Here is a 21319-nt window from a genome sequence, read left to right as displayed (position 1 = left end):
GTCCTTACACACAGGCGCAAGCACCTAACTTCATCATCTGATGAAAGAGTAGCGACCATTTATATTTTAAAATACATGCAATTTTTATATTACGAATTTTTTTTTCTCCTTTAGAATAGCATTTGGGCATTCTATGGACCTTTAGACACTGTGAACAGGTCATGTCATCTGCCAATTTTATTTTAGGATCACAGGAAGGGAATTACAATATATTATAAAAAGAGGGCATCAGATCTGATACAGTTGAGAGCCCCTGCTCCCAGCCACCAAGTTCCCCCCAAGACCAGTTCTTCCTGAAATTCAGGACAGGGATTTGGGATTAGGGAAGCTAGATTCCTGCCTTCTCCCACCTAAGAGGCAAGTATCACTGGAACATGTCATGCCACCCCTCCCCCCCACCAAGAGTATCCCAGAGCCTTGGAGGTGACTGATAACAGACAACAAAGGACTGGCCGCTTAGCATAGGCTGCCTCTTAGCCACACACAACACTGAGCAGAGGACAGCTCAGTCAGAGGACAGCAATCCCCAGCGCTGCCACGCCCCCCGCCCCCCAGGGCCACTTCATCAGAGCACTCCTCCTTCCTTCTGACTGCACCTGTCAAGGCCAGCGTGTGCTCAGTGGCAGCTTTGCTCCCTACTGCCCTACACGAAGCACCGGGCAGCCTGAATGCACCAAAGGAAAGAGGCTGACAGGCCAGACAGGAGTTCTGTTCTCTGGTTCTGAGAAGCAGTGTGTCAATTCCGGGGGCACCGGTATTGCTCTAGAGCACCTGCACTGAGTCAGGAGACCCACCCGGCATACATCAGCATGGGGAGGGGGCTGAGTAATCGAGCTTCCAGAGCTCCTAAAGAGCATGACCCCTGGGCTACACTTGCTGACTGGCAAATAAAGGGATGCGGATATGCCCAGAAGACCTCTTGGACCTCACGTTACTCCAGCAACTTTAGAAGAAGGCCAGGAATCCCTGACCAGGGAGTCCACCTCTCTCTACTGTCTTAGTTCGCTCATACCAGAGAGGTAGCTGTGCAAACAGTGTCCAGCCATCACCAGTGAAGAAAGGGATGGAAGGAGCCTGTGGGGGCACTGAGGCCTCATACCATCTCTTCACAGACATCTGAGCTGCATCTTGGAGAAGTCAGAACAAGTTAGAGGATACAAAATACCCCAGCACAAGTGGGGAGGGGAATGAGGGAAGAGTCAGTGAAGCGGACAGGCCAGATCAGAGGACATCTATGCCCAGCTGGGACCTTTATCCTATAGAAGACTGGGAGCCACAAAGGGTCTATAGCTTCGGGAGACTCCTTGCCCCCTGGCAGCCTGTCATGTTAGGGTGGTTTGCATATTACTGGGATGTCGCCCCAAAATGACCTTAGAGCACACAGGTGAGCATTTCATCCTGTAAAGGTTAAGAAGAGTGGTAGTATAGTGTAGCAGTCAAATACACAGACTCTGGCACCTGCTGGCCTGGGTTTGCACCCAGCTCTCCCACTCAACTGTGGAAGCTTGGGCAGGTCATCCAGAGTAACTGTGCTCCCCCCCCCCCCCCCGCAGCCCCTGTGAGAAGGAGATAACAAGAGCACCCCTCACAGCGCTGCAGGAGGATCAAATAAAGAAGAACATTCCAGGACTGATGTGTGGCCTGGCATACAGTCCGCACCATCTACTATTAACCACTAGGTGAAAGTAAGCCACCTAAACCAGTGATTTCACAGACATCACAGCTGTGGACAAGACAAAGTATTAAAGGGACCATTTCTGAGGCAGACTGAAAGATATTAAGTAAAGCAATACCTCCTCAAAGGACCAGCTTCTCACCTTCACTGTCCCACAAACAGTAGACAGAGTAGGGGTTTACTCTGTAATAACGGACCATCTTCCTGTAAGACAGGAGTAACTACCTGTTGTATATGTGTATTTCTTGTGTTCTGAAATTCTTGAGCAAGGAGGAAGAGATGGAGAAAGCAATCTTAGCTAGGGAAAAGCACTGAAATGGCAAACCATCAACCACCTTTACACACAAAGAAAAGCCCCTATTTCAATCTCCAAATCAGCTGCCGGGCAGTTTTGACTTTCTCCTCTGACACACCAAATTTATGGCTAGTTCTACACAAAGGTATTTTTTGTAATTATGTATGGTGAGGCATGTCAAGCATACTTATTGTAGTGATTTCATAATAGGTACAAATGTCTTTTATGTTGTATACCTGAAATTAACATGTCAATTATACCTCAATTTTAAAAAATGCAACAAAGTCCCTTATTCAAAAACTGGAATGCATCCCCCCTCCCAACATAAAAAGGCTTTAAGTGGTGACTGTATTCCCATGTTTGCCCACAAAGGCAATTCAATCCCAAATCGGACCTATGTCCTGGATGAACAGTATACTAAGAATTCAGGGAACAGAGTAAGTGGTGGAAAAGGTATAAGACCAAGAGCAGAGCCCCCCCACCCAACCCCAGCCCCTCTCCCAGGGTAGATCTGGCACTAGGCAAAGTTTTGACATAAGAGGGGAATTCTCTGCTGCCCAGCCATCTACTTTCTGTACATCCTCTATATTCTCCTCTAAAGCTCTTCTCAGTATTAGCCTCTTCAAAGTTCCACTGCTGTTGCTGGGTAAGGAGAGGGATCCTGGCAAAGGAGACTAGGGTGTGAAAATGGAGCTACAACAACCTGAGCAAAAAGATCTGGACCTCTTAAATATGGTATGTTTGGGGATCTACAAGTGGTTTCAGGTAACTAGAACAGAAAGTGTTCTATGCTTCAATATTCTTTCTCTCTCAGAGGACCTGGGTGGCTCAGTTGGTTCAATGTCCGACTCTTGATTTGGGCTCGAGCCACAAGCTCACAGTTCTTGGGTTCAAGCCCTGCATCAGGCTCTGCGTTGACAATGTGGAGCCTACTTGGTATTCTCTCTCTCCCTCTCCTCCTCGCTTTCTCTCTCAAATAAAGAAAAACACAAAACTTCATTTCAGTGAGTGTAAGTCCCCCAACCAGGAGCGGGCCATCTCCCCAAACTACTTATTAATGCAGTATGCAGGACTCCGAACACACAGATTCTTTTAAGGTTTATATCTTTAACTTTGTGGATATAAATGTGTGTGTGTGTGTGTGTATACACATATATATACCTATACTATACTCACAGAATATTCACTTTTTCTGGTGATTTCCTACATATAGGTTCTCCCATTAGTCTACAGTCAGTTACATTTTTAAGAGAATCCCAATTAAAATGAATATTTAATTGGAACCTTTCTAGAAAGTACAATAATTGGGGGGGCGGGGGTGAATGAGTGTTTAAAAAACAAAACAAAACACAGCCCTAAGTTGAGGATGGAAAAAACGCAACAGAGGAGTTTCCTGTCTTTCCTGCCAGTTCCCTTACACCATTTCTGCTTTTCATTGCTTCTCCTTTTCTTAATTTCTGCAACTATGGATTCTCCATAAACTCTAGCAGCAAGGTACGAACATGCTGTTGTCTGGGAACAGCCAGATCATGCAGAAAACACAGGTGGCCTACAAGCTCTTCCTGTCCTCTAATGTACCTACCCCAGTTTTGGGCTCAGGCTCAGGTGCCTGCCGGCCCAGGTTTCTTACAGAGGCTTTTGAGTTTTTCCAGACAGAACTCTGGTTTGTACCAGGGGTCAGTCATGGTTTTGTTTTTGTTTTTTCTATAAAGGACCAGACCATAAATATTTTAGGCTTTCTAGGCCATATGGTCACAGCTATTCATTACTGCTGCTGTACTGCACAAGCAGCCACAGAAAATACATAATCAAGCGAGAGTGGTTGTGTCCCAATCAAACTTTATTTACAAAAACAGCTGGCCAGATCTGGCCCACGGGCCATACTTGGCAACCCCTGTATTATATGGATACATTTCTACAGCAAGACCGACTTTAATCAACATGCTCACAAATAAGACACAGGTCATATGGCTTTGTCATGGGTGCCGTAAAAGATGTTAGACAATTAGGATCCATACTTTCATTTTAAATGTAAACATATTACCTTACCACAAATTTTTCTTGCCTTTTGTTTAGTAAATTTTTGCCATTTTTATAATTTAAAAAACAAAAATGTACTCCGTAATACAACCACTTACAAATTCTATAACAAATCCAAGTGTATGCATATTTATACTCAATGAACATTCCTTATAAACACTATATGCTTGTTTTAATGGACAATGACTTTTTAATAATACTTTCTAGTAACACCTACAGCCAGGAATTAGTGGTAGTGTTGGCAGGCTAAGAACACAGGTGTTTTAAAGTCAGAAATAACACCAGAAGTTAAAGCAGGAGGAGATGATAGTAACAAGGGGAGGAGGGGGGAAAATGTCCCACCTGTGAAATGAAAGCTACAAATTTCATTTTGGCCAGGAGCCCCAAATGTCTCCTGTCTTCCTCCTATCTCAATATGCTTCACCTCTCCTGACAGTAAAAAAGTAACACTGCAAGCCAAAAACAGAAAAGTATGTCAAGAGTTTATCATGGACGTGAGGGCTGCAATGAGGAACGCGGTCATTATAAAATGGGAGTTGCCCAGACTACTAGCAGCAAAGTAACCCTGAAAAGCAGCGCTGACTCACAGGAAACACGGACTAACCAGTGATCTGAAAAAATAACAAATACAGAATAAGCCATCAAACAGGATGACCTAATAATATTGATCAGCTAGCTCACAGGGCTCACCCATTTAACATTCCCATGTGGGCTTTTCACTATTTCCTAGGCTTCCCTTTCCACCCCACCTCCTGTCACATTTCCCTCCTCCCCAAACTTCTCCTCCCCCATCATCATGCTCAGACAGCAGTTCCCCTACAAAAGTGTCCTTCCAGCTGGGTTACAAGTTGCTGTCCTTCACACCTACAGGTCAGAGAAGCAGGCCATGGATACACCTCCACACCATTGTACCTACCCCGCAACACCTGATATCTAGTGCCTGTTCTTGTTCATGTAACGATCACCTAACCTATCGTGTGTCTCAATACCTACAGGTCTCAGTGTGTGTCACACATGTGAACATCAGTTAAGAGTGGTGTGTGGGGAGGGTGGCTAGTGAGCACTGCTGCACGAGGTCACCAAGCCCAAAGATGAACAACAGGAATTTGATTTCAGGTGGTCAGTATCACAAAGGTACAAACTTATGTCTTTAGGCTCAAAGCACAAAGGGCCCACGGCAGCCATCCATCTGCCTCCACCTCTGGGAACACATCTCCCACGTGCACAGATGGGGTCTCTGCACCAATAGCGCACCTTGTTACATTATTACTAGCGTTACAATAGAAGTAACAGTTACACTTTGAATCCCAACTACCGAGCCTCTTACAGCTCAAAAGAAAGGCTCTACTGTGCATTTATTTCTAATTCCTGGATCTGCGATATCTAAATGACACAATCCAGACTTTTGACTAATTCAGAATGGCCTTCATGATAATCGGTTTCTATGAAGTAACCATTTCTCATTCCATAGCTGTTGCTGAAACTTTTATCATCCCAGTAATGTAGCATGAGAAAATGACCTTAAGAACACTGTTACACCAGATACAAAATAGTCTTATTGTTAAACTGTAGTAGGATTTTGGAAGGTTTACTTGTAGGGAAAGGATGGTCTTCTGTGACAACATAATCCTAACAAAGGAGAAAACCAAATTGCTCTGGAAAGAGCAGGTGGAGGTGCTCCTGGAATACTTACAATAAAGTCACTGCTGAGTTTTCCAGCAGGCCATTCAACTTTGGAACAGCAGTTTTCCACTAACATAGTAGGATCTAAATCTCTCATATGCACTATGTGAGGCTAACCTTAAATATAAAAGTTACCTGCATACAGGACATTTTTCCCTCTACTCAAACTATGTCATCAAGAAGGAAGCACAGGGTGGCTGGGTGGCTTGGTCGGTTAAGCGTCATACTTTGGTTCAGGTCACGATCTCAAGGTTTATGGGTTCGAGCCCCACGACAGGCTCTGTGCTAACAGCTCAGAGCCTGGAGCCTGCTTCAGATTCTGTGTCTCCCTCTGTCTCTGCCCCTCTCCTGCTCACACTCTGTCTCTTTCTCTCAAAAATAAAAAAGCATAAAAAAAGAAAAAAGAAAAGAAGGCACAGTTGTGGAGAAGGCTTCAAGTATAAAGCTAGCTCGTGTTTACTGAGAGCTTACACCATGCCAGCTACCATGGATTATTTTTAATCCTAACGACATTATGATGTGTGCTACTCCCATTTTATAAGGAAGCAAATTTTGAGTCAGCACCTAGAAAAGTGGCAAAACTACAGTTACAACCTTGGTTGCAGGACGCTGGTCCACAATCACACCTGTACACAATTGTGTTCTCTAAAATCTGGATCAGCAGCACATGTGGGAAGTGGCAAGAGTGCAAGGCTTTCCCACGTCACAAAATGGATGATTCAAGGGAAAGCTGATGGGATAATGCTACCACTGTCCAGCCCTTCAAAAGCTTAAATTTCTGGAAAATAAGGTCAGAGGGCAAATCAAGATACAGTTGACCCTCGAACAACGTTGGGGTCAGGTCATCAAACCCCTGTGCAGTCAAAAATCCATATGTAACTTCTGACTCCCCGAAAGCTTAACTGCTAGTAGCAAGACCACTGACCAGAAGCCTTACCGATAGCCAATATTTTGCATATTCTATGTGTTATGTACTGTATTCTTGTAGCAAAGTAAGCTAGAGGGGGGAAAAATGTTAAGAAAAATCACAAGTGAAAATATACTTACAGTATTAAAAAAATCCACATAGAAGTAGACCCATGCAGTTCAAACCCCTGTTACTCAACAGTCAACTGTATAGTAATTTTAGTGAGACAGGCCAAATGAGATAAGGAAAAGAGCCCTGATTTAGAACCACTGTGCTTGTGTCCTGGTCCTTGCTAAACACAGAGACTCAAGCCCCTCGTAATAAAATTAGCATGATGAAAATACAGCTCACCTTTTTGTTGTCCCTAGAATAATAAGAATATAAAGGAATGAGCCCAGCACCGTGCCTGGCAAGAAAAAAGAGACTACAATAGTTTGTTTTCATTTTCAATTCCTATTTCAAAACCCGAGTAGACAGCTCCTGTCTATATACTGTAAATCTTCCCTGGACACCTTCCCCCTCCTCCACCCCCAACACACTCACCCACAGAGGAACTGTTTTCTAGGTGCATATCTGTTTCTGTGAAAAAAATAAATTTCCTATCACTCAGAATCCGCCCTCTGCTAGGAGCACATAAAATTGTCTGGGTAACAGTATTTTTGCCTTATTTAATGCTTTCAATATACCAGAACCTACAAGTACTATTTAAGTACACTAAAGTTTGGGGGGAAAAAAGATGACTAAAACCAGTAACAGAACATTTCAAAGCAATAAGTATTGAAATATGCAAGCACTGTATCTTGATCAGCAGCAGCTAAGGAGTAAACTTGACTCAGGCTTTCCCCAGCCCTCTCCTACACCACAAACTGGTAGTCTTTAAAAAAAAAAAAAAAATCAGAGCACTATGTCAATCATACATTTTTAAAAAAAATGTACATTCTCAGACTGAAATCAGACTGGTACGCTTTAAAAACAAAGGGTCCTGAGTAAAGCCAAGTTGTTTCCACTTTCAGATTTTTTATTAAAAAAGTGATCTAACGGTAAACTATCTTTAGGATAAAGTTTATTGTTGTGAGATATCTGCTTTGCCATTAAGAAGTGAAAGCCCAACCATAGAACCACCAGTCCGTGAAGTGTGAAAACATCAGGTGCCTGACGTCAGATACCTGACTGTATCCTTCCTCTCACAGACTGTGGCTCTTAACCACGGACACACATCGGTCCCTTATTCCTACCAAGCCACTCAGGTCTTAAGAAGTGTGAAGCATATGGCTCCTAAACACCTACAGGGAAGCTGCTAATCAACATCCTTGAGACTGGGCAAATCACAAACTTGTTTCCTGAACCAGAAAGCAGATGCTTTGGGTCCCCAATGAAACTGAAGGCTCCTCCCACTCGCAGGAGACAACCAGGTTTCAGTTCTTTCATTTTTTAGAAGGCGGATTTTAAGAAAGCAATTAACTGAGCACACGTGTTCTTCCTTCCACGCTTACGTATATTTACAATCCCTCCATTTTCTTAAAGTTAGACAAGTCCATCATAAACACACTCGCTTGAAAGGCATTAGCAACTCATTTTGAGGAATGAGTTCTAGAAGACAGGCAGAGAGAGGGGCGCAAGCCGAGTTCGGCCGAGTTTTCTTTTTAATTCCTGCACTGCCAGGCAGTTACGCGTTTATCTGTTTTCAAACAAGAGAAGCATCTAAGCTGCACGATGATGCGAAGTAACGCGAGGCACCAGAACCCGGCACGAGGCAGCTGGTGTGCTCCGTGTCACAAAGGCTGCTCGGGCACAACACTGCGAGTTTGAGGCTCCCAGCTGCCTCCAATCGCATCCGGTCCCAGATCCCAAGCCAACGGGCTCCGGACCCGGCGGCGGGAAGGCGACCCGCGAGAGAGAAGCGGACAAGCACTGGGTGCCCCTCTGGGGGGGCGGGGAGCGAGAAAGTGAGGAGAGACCGCAGGAGCGAGGGGGGACGGGTGGCGGGTCCCGCGCAAGGAAAGGACAACGGGGCGGGGGTGGAAAGGGGCGATGTGACAAAGGCGCAGAAGCGCCGGCTGCAGCGCAGACCGAGGGAGGCGACCCGGGCACCGGGGCCGGGGAGGATTAGTGACCGACGGGAGGGGGAGGAGGCTTCTGGGGCCCGCGGCGGATTGCAGCGCGCGAGCCGGCCCCGAGGGGCGCGTGGCCGGGGCGGGGGAGGCGGGCGCGTCGGTCACCTGTATTGTTTGAAAAGCTGGTCCGACTCCCTGAAGCCGTTGTTGAGCAGCATGTTTATGCCGGCCAGGGCCAGCTCCGCGTCCTGCAGGGGCGCCGCCGCCGCCGCCGCGGCCGAGTCTCTGTCGTCCTGCCGCCGCGGCCGCTGCTGCTCCGAGCCGGCCATGGGCGCGCGAGGCTGTGCGCAGGGCCGAGGAGAGGTGGGGCGGCAGCTGCTGCGGCCCCCGCGCGCCCGGAGCCCGGCTCTACCTGCCCGGAGCGCCGCGCAGCCGAGCGGGGCGGGGGTGGGGCGGCGTGGGGCGGGGCGGGCCGGGGGAGGGGGGAGGAGCCGGGCCGGCTGCAGCGCGGCGGGGGACGTGAGCGCCCAGGCCGCCGCCGCCGCCGCCGCCCGCCGCGGGGATTACTCAGCAGCCGCCCGCCCGCCTGCTCCTCCCGCTCCCTGCGAGACGCCCGCCTCGCGCGGGCACCCAAGAGGAATCCGTTTCCGGGTGTCTCTCACCCCGCCGAGCCGGGGCCCGAGCGGCCGCCGCCCCTGCTTCCTGCAGCCCCCGCACGCCGCCGGGGTCCCTCTCGACCCGGGTCGCCACCCCGCCCGCACGCGTGCCCCGCCGCCCTGGGCCAGCGCGCCAAGCGTGCTCGGACACTCGCGAGGCACCGAGGCCCGGACTTTGACTCTTTCTTGCAAAAGAGCCGAGCCGGGGGTCGCGCGGAAACAGGCGGGTTGCAAAGGGAACTGGGAACTCCGCCTTGGATGCAGCGAGAGCGCGCGGCACTCACACCTCTGACCCCCAGCGCTGCTGGCGCCCACGACCCCCAACTTTAAACGGATCTTGGGCCCGCCCTCTAGCCCAAGGTAGCCAATCCCCGAGGAGGTGGGCGGCGGGGGCGGGGCGGGGCCCCAGGGCACCTGCTGAACTTCAGCCGGGAGCCCAGCGGTGAGCGGGAGCGGAGAGGATCCCGGATCCTGGTTCGCAGCTTCTCTGGCCGCCGCCAATATCTGCGAGATGGGGCAAGAGGACGAATGGAGGCCAATGTGGCGTACACCTAAATATTTAAAGCTTATCAATTAAGCTCTTCAGGTGTTTTCTATTATAACCCTGGCAATTATACTTTCAAACCAATGAAACAGAAAAATAAGTATAAAGCTAGGGTTTATTATATGACCGAATATCAGTAAAATGTCAAAGATGACAGAACTTAGTCATTATGGCATATGTCTGACTGTTCTGATGGTGGGCTGGTAATAATGTGTGCGTGGGTAATATTATAAAGACAAACAATTCACAAGTAATTTTTGTTTTTCCATAGATTTCTCTTCTTCACTTTTATTTTAGCAAAGTCACTATATGTGTTATGGCAATCAAATTTACGTTCTTAATGTCAAGTCAGACCACCTTTCTTAAATCACTGTAGTTCTTAGAGTGTGGTTTATTAATTTCAATTTGGAGAAACTGCTCTGCTGAAGCATTTAAAACTGAAATCGTTTTTAAAAAGTAAAGCGATATTCAGGTTTAGAGATAACTCAGGAACATATCACATCCAGCATTATAATGAGGTCACATGATATGATAAATTACCACAGAAGATATTACCAAAACAATTTTATTTCATCATACAAGTTGCTATCGCTTATTCTGTGATGCATGCCATCCCTTACAAGAGTATGTATCTAAACCAATATAGTATTTCCCACATTTATATATACACATTTAAGAGTAATGTGAATTGCTGTCATTCCTTGGCTGTCATGTGTAATTCTTAGAACACCATGCTAATTCTTGAGTACATCTGGAGTCACAAATTGGAATATCAAAAGAAGGAAGAAAATGGCTGATTCTCACCTCTGGGGAACAATACTTTGTAATACAGGAATCACTGCATTCATGTGATCTGAGAAGGACTTGACAAATCTGCCAGGTTTTTTTAATCCAAAAAAAAATCCAGGTACTCTTGGATTTAAAATAGTGTTAGTCTCAAATATCAGCAGTGCCACAATTCTACATGGCATTCATAGCCTGTAACCTTTGTTTTTAGGACATTGAGCAAGAGACAAGTAACATTTCTTTGAGGTTTGAACAATATTAATCATGAGAATGGATGCTAAGAGTTATGTTCCATGGAACCAGCACTGGGTGCCAGATCCTGACAGAGCTGCCCATGTGTTCTTTAATGTGTGTGTGTGTGTGTGTGTGTGTGTGTGTGTGTGTGTGTGTGTGTTTTACTGGGCAGGGACATCTAACGCATGTCCTAGGTACTGTACTGGCCATGGGGCTCTTGCCAGAGAGTGTTCCCTGGTCACACATTGCCATTGGTAACCAGAGCTGACAACGTGCCCAGTGCTTATAAGCTTCCTGTACTTTGGATCTGTGGAACCATCTACCCTCTCTAACCCTGAAACAATCTAGTCAACAAGGGAGAGCAGCCAAGAGGGCAATACCAAACCTAGCAGATAGCCGGTACCCCCCTCCCCCAACTGGAAAAGGCAGCCAAGTTCAACCAAGCAAGGTTCTCTGTGTCCCTATTTCTGAAGGGGGAAATCAAGGAATTGATGATCCTGTGGGCATTAACAAGTTGTATCTGGGGCCCTGCAGCTGAGAATGTGGTGGGAGAAGGGATGAGCAAATTTAAAGCAATCTGTCTCAGAAACCTAGCACCAATGGTTACACAGACTTAGCGAAATTTAGCTGTTGAATGATTGGGGCAAGATCCAGTGCAACTGCTCCGTGCCCCATAAAAGGTGATGTGGATAGAGGATAACTGTACCTTGTAATATACACCAGATGTATGCCAAATTGGACCCAACCAAATACCATAATTAGATTAGCAGCTGCATCATAAACGGACATTTTCAAATATTTGCTTGACAATGAGGGATACAAAGAGGATTCAAAATGGGCCTCACCACCCTGAAGAGAGGCAGTACGTGAACCAGTAATTATACCTGTGGTAGCTGTAGTTGGTACTGACACCTGTCCAAGGTTTAGCTGGCAGGCAGGGAATTAAGGTTGATTATGTTTTCTTCACTATATAGCAACAGCAGATAATGATGGATACTTAAGAGGTCATGGTGTGTATTACCTACAAAAGGAAGGAAAAATCTAGATCACCAAGACATTAGGGCACCCTATACTTGAAATTGTAAGATTCACTGCACCCTTTTGTAGGACTAAGGCAGTCTGCAGTGCATTTGGCTTCAGCCTAAGAGGATTTACCCAGTGGTCCTTTTCGAAGGAGAGAGGAGAAAAGGAGACTAAGGGAAAGGGAGAGGAAATGAAAAGCTCTCAGATGGACAGAAAACTGATTTCCTTTCTACACACCTCCTGTGGGTATTGTCCTGTGAGTTTGTGGTTCATGAGATTTCATTGGGAAAATGAAACTCCCAAGCCCAAAGGATTAGTGAGCAGTTTTAGATGTCTTACTTTTCACATGGTAGATGTTTTGTAAGTTACCTTGGTTGCAAGTAACAGAAAAATCGGACCCAAATGGCCCAGAAAAGTAAATGTATTGGTTCATGAAAAGGATTCCCCAAAATGAGGTTGTACCAGGGCTGCAAAGCTGTCACTTGGACCCAGTTTCTTCACCTTTCCACCCCTCCACTTTGCCACGTTGGTACTTGGTGGGCCTACTCTTACTTAGGCCCTTCTCTCCTGGTCCCCAAACAGCTGGAAGCTTTCTAGGTCTACCTGCTTCCTTTTTCAATGCTTAACTCCAAATCCCCTAATTGAATTTCATTGGCCAGGTGCTTTTTCACATGCTCATTCTTGAACCAATCAATGTAGTTAGGAGGAAATGGTTCATTAAGACAAGATCATAAACCAATGAGAGCCCCCTCCAGGGATTTGGAGGTAGACCCATTCCACCCAAACTCCATGGTTGGGAAATTCTAGGTCTATGAGGAAAAGGAAGGTAGGAAACGGGTGTCAGAGGGACAACTAATAACATTCCTTACTCTTGTCTTTCTAAACATGTTTTGAGTTTTTGGAATTACATTTTAAATACATCTAGAGACTATATATTTTAAGAAAATTTTGTTGTGTGTGCTTCGATTATATTAACATTTTTTTAGTAGTGCTAATAACCATACCTTAATGTATCTTTTTGTAAACCTACACTATCAGTTGAAATAAATACAGGTTCCCAGAATGTCTGGAATTCTAAAATGGAGGAGAGCTGGGAAATTAATGTCACTGCATTTTCTTGTTATGCTAGCTTTGCTATCAAACTCAGCCCTTTTACTCTACAGAAGGTGGGGCAAGATTTAGTTAACTGCTTTTCATTAGAAAGCAAACCAGGTCAAGGGTCGACATGTAAAACTATACAGCCGATTCCTTCCTTTTCTGTCCACAGGGGGAGTCACTGGCTGGCTTCTAAGGAGAGGAGCACGTGGTAGACCCAAGGGGATCCACCTGGCTGTTTCTCCAGCAGGGTGGGTGGATGCCTCTGACAAGATACTCAGGCCACCCTGGAGACCACAGTGGTGACCACGCAGCAAGAAGCCATCCCCTTCAGACTGGGCACCCCTTCATCTGCTTTTCCCCAAACTATATACCTGATGGACATACTATGGGTTTAAGCCGGTGTTTGCAGGAGGTGAGATCATTGCTCTGCTGCTGTATAGATTCAGGGACACGACTGGGGAAGGAGGCATCATGTCCTTCCTCCAGTTGCTTACCTCCCCTGGGCAGCACAAGCAGCAAGGCCTCCCACTCGAGTCCTGGATTGGGATGTGTTTGAGTGGGGAGTACCACTCCTCTCTTGGTCCTCACAGGGGTTTTCTCTTTCCCTCTCTTTCTTCCTTCCCATTCCTTTGCATTTCCTTCTGCATCCCTTGCATTTAACCTGCCTCCTTGCTTTTTGCTGATATTGGCTGTTCCCCAGATCTGCCACCCTCCCTGGTCCTTACAGAAACAATCAAGCCTCCCTCTCCCTTGGTACCTTCTCAGGATTTGTGCATTTTGCAGCCTATGGTGAATGTCTATGACTTCTTTGTCCACTAATTGTCGCTCTGTAAAGAGGCTGTCTCTGATTTCAAGGTCTGGGTCAGCTGAGTCCCTGGGATATGAGGCAAATGAGCATCTGTTGATGAGGGCAGGGAAAGGTGTCAAAAGGTACAGGAGGCTCCATTCGGTGCACTGGTGGGTTTTCTCCTGGAGCTTCTCAAACCAAACTTATCTTGCCACTATGATTAATTTCAATCTGGAATTTCCATTTTTGTCTCAAAAAGAAAGTGATTTTCCTTCTGCCCATGGAACTTTACCTTACTTCTTACTGACCATCCTGGCCTTATTATGCTAAGATGTTATGAACCCTTTCCTACATTAACTGATAACAAATAGCATATCCCAGTTTTCCCTGACTGAAGGAGAAAGGAAGAGATACCTTTCTGTTCACCTAACCACATATGTGAATCTATTTTGGGTGGAAGCAGCAGCACTGACATTTGCTTCTCAGAGTGGATTTGTTTCCAAATCTTAAAGTGTAGTCAGATTCCCTAGACTGTCTAGAGCATGTAATAGGCACTCAACCCCTGTACGTAAGTTGTATGGTAAGGTTGAACTACCAAGGGGGTGAGTTGGAAATACGGGGGAAAGGGGATTGTGCCAGGAGTCTAAATCATAGATTATGATTCTGGTGCTGCAGGGCATTAACTTTGTGACCGAGGGCAATTTTACTTCACCTCTTTTAGCCTTCGTTTTCCCATTTATAACATGAAGACAATCAGTGCCTTCAAGGCAAGTAAATGAAAGAGTGGGCATGTGTTTTGTAAACTATAATGGCAAGATATTATCTAATCCATGCAATTAGTTTTCTAATATAAATTAGAGTCAGTTGATCCTTCTGTCCATATATTTACTTGTCAACGGTAGAATCTTGAAACATCCAGCTACAAAAAAGTCTGTACAGTTGAATAACCAGATGCATCAGATAGAGATGATTAATTTAAACCATCTATACTATAAACAGTATATTTTTGCCATTATTTATGCAGCCCAAGGAAGCAGTACAGATTTTCTTCTGAATGTACAAAAAACATAAAGGAATAATATCCAGGCTTCAGAGTTCTTCGTCTGGATCTGAATTATCTCTGCTTTAATTATCATTGGTATGTTTTGACACTACCTGAAGGGCTAGACAAGGAAATCAACAAGTACTTGGCATGAAGATTGTAAAAATGCATCTTTTATGTCCTACGTGTATAACACGTTTTGCAGTCAGCTCTTATCTTTGTAAGGAAAGATGAGTCGCTAATATAAAATAATGCCTTACTTATAAGTCACTTGTGTTTTGCTCTGGGGCTAAATTAGCAATCCAGGTGTTCCAACCCATAATGCCACTGGCTTCCCCACAGTAACTTAAGAAACTAGCTGAAGAAAAAATTTTCTATCAATGCAGGTAATCCACACAAGTATTACCTGTGCAAATGTACGGACATCCTGGAGCTGAGTGTCCTGAATCTCTGTTTTTTTCATTGGGCACTTATTGAGTATTCCCACCATGTCAGAAGAGGGATAAGTGCCAGCAATATTTAGACAAATATTGCAAGCCCCCTCATCCCTGCAGAGGAGACATGTAGCCAGATACACATAGATAATATAATATTTTAAGTACCATAGTAGACCTTGGTACAGAGTTTGTCAGGATCCATTTAATTCCTGGATTTCCTCCTTAAATGAGTACAAAAAAACATATTTTATACACTGATAGATGCTGATTTTCTACTAATTTGTCGATTCTTTACGTCTTTAGAATTAGTCTGCAGGCCACACCAGAACAGTTGTCTCACTAATTAATAGCCAGTTCTTGATTTTTGAGTCCCAAATAATATCAACCAGTTTCAATTCCCCCATTAGGCATCAAGGGGAGTCAATCACTATTTAAAAAATTTTTAATCTTTATTTATTTTTGAAAGACAGAGAGAGAGAGAGAGAGACAGAGACAGAGACAGAGCCTGAGCAGGGGAGGAACAGAGAGAAAGGGAGACACAGAACCCGAAGCAAGCTCCAGGCTCCGGGCTGTCAGCACAGAGCCCAACAGAGCAGGGCTCGACTCACGAACCGTGAGATCATGACATGAACCAAAGTGGGTCACCCAACTGACTGAGACACGCATGTGCCCTAGCCAATCACTATTGTTGATCATTTTCACATCTATCTTCAAAAGAAGATCCATCACAACTGGAGATAGTTAAAACAATGGGAATAAAAATTTGAAGAAAATTCCAAAAGAAAGGAATTTGAAAGATTAAAAAAAAATAGTATCTTAAGAAAAAAAGTTTTTGTAGTCTCCCAAGGTAGGTAAAGGAAGATATATCTATTCTAGTATATAATACTGTATACTTCTTTTAAAGGATTCTATTAAACAAGCTGCTTCCCTAACACACACACACACACACACACACACACGAAAAACTCATCTTGAAATGTTCTAAAATTATATAGTGGTGATGATTGCACAACTTTGTAAAAACCATTGGATCATATGCTGTAAGTAGTGAATTTTTCACTATGTAAATCATAATAAAGCTGTTTAAAATTTTTAAAATCACTCTAGGAGCAGCTGGGTGGCTCAGTCGTTTGAGTGTCTGACTTTGGCTCAGGTCATTGTCTCGCGGTCCGTGAGTTTGAGCCCCAAGTTGGGCTCTGTGCTGACAGCTGGGAGCCTGGAGCCTGGTTCGGATTCTGTGTCTCCCTCTCTCTCTACCCCTCCCCCACACATTCTCTCTCTCTCTCTCTCTCTCTCTCTCTCTCTCTCTCTCCCCCCTCCCTCTGTCAAAAATAAATCAACATTAAAAAGAATTTAAAAAGACATTCTACACTGCAGGGTTCAAGATAGTGGGGAAAGGGAGTTCATGGTGTGCTTCTTTGATTTCACATATCTGGGGCAGAATAAAACATAGTTTGTTATGAAAACACAAATCCTCATCTTGAAGCGTCCCTAAAAATCAGAAATGGCTGCTGGCTGCCATCACTACATGTCTGGTGCTACATTAAGACTTTACATACGTTGTTCTACTTAATTCTTAAAGTAACCCCGTAAGGTGAGCTTTATCCCAAGTTTACAGGTGTGAAAATAAATATGAAGAGGTTGGATAATTTTCCCAATGCCATGCAGCCAGTGAGGGTTGAAGTAAGGTTTAACCATATGTCTCGTTGCACATAGTGGATAAGTCCTAGTTGTTACAGTAAAACCTAGTATTTTCTGGAGGCCTGACTGAGAGGGTGCACACACACCCTAATAAATTTTGATCATCGTCATCTCTTCCCAAAAGTAAGAAAGAATATCGCTTACATTTAAAAGGTGTTTTGAAGACAGGCAGCTATATGATCTGATTTCCCAAACCCCAGGTGGGGCCCAGGCATCTGCATTTTACCGGAACCTCAGGCAGGTCTAATGTCAGCAAACCTCACACACCCCTATGAAGAGGAGTTGCCCAAGTGGAAATTCCTGGAAAGCATATCTCCCATTGCTCATGTTTGTGTATGTGGGCCTGATTTCCTACTCTCTGTGTATGTTGCAGAAATATTTCATCAGTAAATGAGTTGAAAGCATAATCTAACATGTGATTTTGATGGTAAATCATTTTGATATCGTTGTATATGAACAGTGTATTTTTTTTAAGTTTTTTTTTTAACGTTTATTTATTTTTGAGAGAGAGACAGAGTGCGAGCAGGGGAGGAGCAGAGAGAGAGAGACAGACAGAATCCAAAGCAGGCTTCAGGCTCTAAGCTGTGAGCACAGAGCCTGATGCGGGGCTCGAACTCATGAACCGTGAGATCATGACCTGAGCCGTAGTCAGATGCTTCACCAACTGAGCCACCCAGGCACCCCTGAACAGTTGTATTATTAAACTGAGGATAGGGGTGTGTGTACCTGGACCTTTAAATGAAAGGCATTTTATAGAACATCTTAAACTGTATGCATCCCATCAGCTAGTGATTTATATATCCGGAGTTGAAAGCAACATTATCCAGAGGGTAACCAGTCAGAAGAAGACAGGCCCCCATTAAGGAGGGAAGAGGATGTGGACACTGAGAAATCACTGAAAGCCTAACTCTTGACATTTATTTTTAAATGTGGTTGTAAAAGAAGACTCAGAACATTCAGCTGTGTCATGGCTAAAAATACACATTTTTTTCACTTCTCTTCACCCTCTTCACCCTGCCATCTTCTCAGAGACAAAAACAGAGAAAACAAGGAGATCTGGGAGATGGAAAAGGGAAAAGGAGAACACAGACTATATCCGCAGATGGGGAACTGGATGCCCAGATACCATAGGGACGGGTTCCTTCATTTCCAAAACCAGACCAAAGAACATCAGCTTTCTGGGTCCAGGAACAACCTTGGTTCCCTTACTTTTCTGAAAAGGTAACCAGCGCTGGTAGACAGCCCCTCACTTCTGCCTCCAAGCAATGTTACTATCTCTGCACCCCACCATACTTGCCTGGGAAGCTAAAACTGCCTTGTATAAATTAAAAAAAAAAAAAATGCTTTCATTCCTCCAGACTTAAGATAGCGGTTCTATTGTTTTCCTTTGTTCAATTAAGTAATGCAAGCAAATTTAGAACGATTTGCCTGAATAGAACTCTTTTTCATACAATGTCATACTGAGACAATATAGGGTAAACAAGAGAGACTTAACTCCTGTAAAGCCACTGGTCTGAGGCAGGGGTTAAAAGTTTCCATACACTTAGAGACAAATCCCTTCTTCTGCGAAAGTGATCAAATGAGAGATAAGAGCCTTTAGGGTGTAATGATTGTCTGGGCAAAATTAGAAGTAACAATTTAAAGCCGGCTTGCACCAGTGTTTTTATTTTCCAGAGGCCTTAAAAGTATGTCGACCGTGGAGAAAGACATCCTGTGATTGGATTGTGTCCACTGAAAAGTAAGAACCACAAGATAAGGACCACGGGACTGAAGGATGCTGTCCCACTCCCAGCCCCAACGCTTTGAAAAGTGCCTTGATAAGCCTCGCACACTACTCCTTCAGAGATCGACATTCCTTTTTCTTGATGGCTCCTTTGTATACAAGCTATCTCTAATAAACTCCACCTGCTTCCTTTATCTCAAGTTCAGTGTTCATTTCTATAACACTGAGACTGAAGAACCTGGTCTTGGGGTCCAGTAACAATACATATAGTCATAGCTAGTGGTTCACTGCAGGAATGACACATCATACAAATTACAGGTTATCCCAGTTATCTAGGAGGAGTTAATTACTGGCTAATCAGAAAGACTGTCATATTTTATTTATAACAAGGTCTACTTCAGTTCAATGGCATGTTTTTCAAGGACCTACTATGTGCCAGCCTTGTATGCTGAGTGCTATGGAAGATGAAGTTGTAGAAGGTACAACCCCCGAATCTGAGAATCTTCTGGTCTAATTGCTGAAGAGAGACATACCAACAGAAACTCTAATATTAAATGGCCATAAGATAGAGGTGTATGCTGTGTGCTATGGGACCATGGCAGGTGGGGGCAGGGGGAAAGTGGTCCACCTGGGGATTCCTGGATAGCTTCCTGTGAGGATTACGATAATGAGCTGAGTCTGGAAAAGAGGCAGGAAATGTATCCCTAGTAAAGGGACCAGCATGAGCAATGGCATGGACATACGAAACAGATGAAATCTGCAAACACCACAGTTGTGCTAGAGTCAGGGCACAAGGACTTTCTATGCCTTGCTGGGGAGTGCACAGGTAATGAGGAGCTGGTAGGGAATTTAGGCATGGGAATGACATGGTCATATTTGTGGGTAGATGGAAGGCTCACCTGATTTTATATGAAGGGCTAATTTAATGTGAAGAAGACTAGAGACTTCTGAGAGCCAATTGCAGAGAACCAGATCATGTGTTACTCTCTAGTGGGTGAAATTGTAAGTTCTCTTTCTATCAATTGGGTTTAAATGGAAAAGGTGCAGCCTGAAGTTGGATCTCTGGCATTTGTGGGGCTTGATAGATCCGTTCACAAATTGACACCAGGATTCTTCTTCTCTTGACAGGTTGGCCTTTTTCTGACTTTCAGTGAGAGAGCAGGAAACAGGACCATCTATACAATGCGAGAGTCTAGAAGTCCTGCTTCCCAATGCCAGAAGCATTTCCCAGACATTGTAATGACCCACAAATCCTCATATATTAAAAAAGGAAGGAAGGAAAAATTCCTGAGACTGGTACTATTCTTTATCTTGAGCCATCACTCTAGGATATGAGTAATGAAGGCTCTTGTCTGCCAGATTTCCGTTTTCTCTAACATTATCAGCCCTTATAACTCTAAATGACTGCTGGTCAGCTCGATTTCTGTGACTCTATGAGCTAGTAACCAACATGAAAGATCTTCTCAAGTGATAGTCTCTGAATCTAGATCCTACTCCCCACTTGCATTTTTTTTCTGTGAACATTGGTCTCCAGGCTTGCTCACTCCTACAGGAAAAGAGACCTTCTCTCTTCACGTTCTATATACCCATTGTCAAGGATGATTCTGACTGGCACTGCTTGAGTCACATGGCAATTCCTGACACAATCACTAGAAGATAGAATACTCTGATTGGCCAGTGTAGGCCATGTGGGGAGAAAGCAAGGAGGGTAGAGCACCCTGGCTAACAGCCCCACTGGACCCACACAGAATGGAGAATTTCTTTCCAAAGAAAGGAATGTCAGCACAAAACTTACATCTACCATAGGGGCCCCCGGGTGGCTCAGTCAGTTGAGCATCGGACTTCGGCTCAGGTCATGATCTCGCAGTTCTTGGGTTCGAGTCCTGCATCGGGCTCTGTGCTGACAGCTCAGAGCCTGCAGCCTGCTTCAGATTCTGTGTCTCCCTCTCTCTCTACCCCTCCCCTGCTTGCTCTGTCTCTCTCTCTAAAAAATAAATACACATTAAAAAATTTTTTTTAAACTCATGTCTACCACAGAGAATTAGTAAACAATAACAAAATATAATTACAGGGCACCTCACCCTAATAATGTTTCATTCTGTGGTAAAGAAAACTAAAAAAAAAATCCAAACCTCCTTGTACCTCTTCCAAAAATGTTGGTGGATTTGGAAAATGATCGATTTGCATGGAATCTAAGAGTAAATGAAGTGCAACTTTATTAAATGTTTCTTTAGGACATTCATTATATAACTGACTTGAAAATCTCCAGGGTATGTATTAGAAAACTGTAGTAGAACAGGGCTGGGAGAAAGGGTAGGAAAATCAAAGGAGCATCAAGGGCCAAAGTTCATTGGCCTGATGGAAAACCACGAGTCAAGTAAGGACAGAGAGAGGACAGAGAGAAGATAGACCAGGAGAGATGATGAAACTCCCATCTACACAGATTAGAGGGATTGGTTTATCTCAGGAAAGCCAAGAGCTGATATCTAGAACCACGGAAGATGGTCATCAGTTGATTCTTGAAGGTTTTTCTCTAGGTCCTTGACTAAGGGCACAGATTCAGTGGCCTGAGGTCAGTAGTTTCTGTCTAACCCCAGCCAGGAGGCCAGCAAGAACTCTGCTTCTTCAGAGATA

The 21319-nt window shown here is 44.6% G+C and overlaps 1 protein-coding gene across 1 annotated transcript in view; it reads right to left on the bottom strand.

The window, feature by feature from the left end:
- Nucleotides 1–9082, bottom strand: part of TTC39C (tetratricopeptide repeat domain 39C) — a 106756-nt gene extending 97674 nt beyond the window's left edge. The window contains exon 1 of the mRNA XM_042963249.1: nucleotides 8820–9082. Coding sequence (XP_042819183.1) covers nucleotides 8820–8983 — 164 coding nt within the window. The 5' untranslated portion in view covers nucleotides 8984–9082. The remainder of the gene's footprint in view (nucleotides 1–8819) is intronic.
- Nucleotides 9083–21319: the final 12237 nt, after the last annotated feature.

This window comes from Panthera tigris, chromosome D3, assembly GCF_018350195.1.
Source record: "Panthera tigris isolate Pti1 chromosome D3, P.tigris_Pti1_mat1.1, whole genome shotgun sequence".
NCBI classification, from domain to species: Eukaryota; Metazoa; Chordata; class Mammalia; order Carnivora; family Felidae; genus Panthera; species Panthera tigris.
The sequence above is the reverse complement of the archived record's forward strand: the minus strand, read 5'-3'. Positions and strand labels throughout refer to the sequence as shown.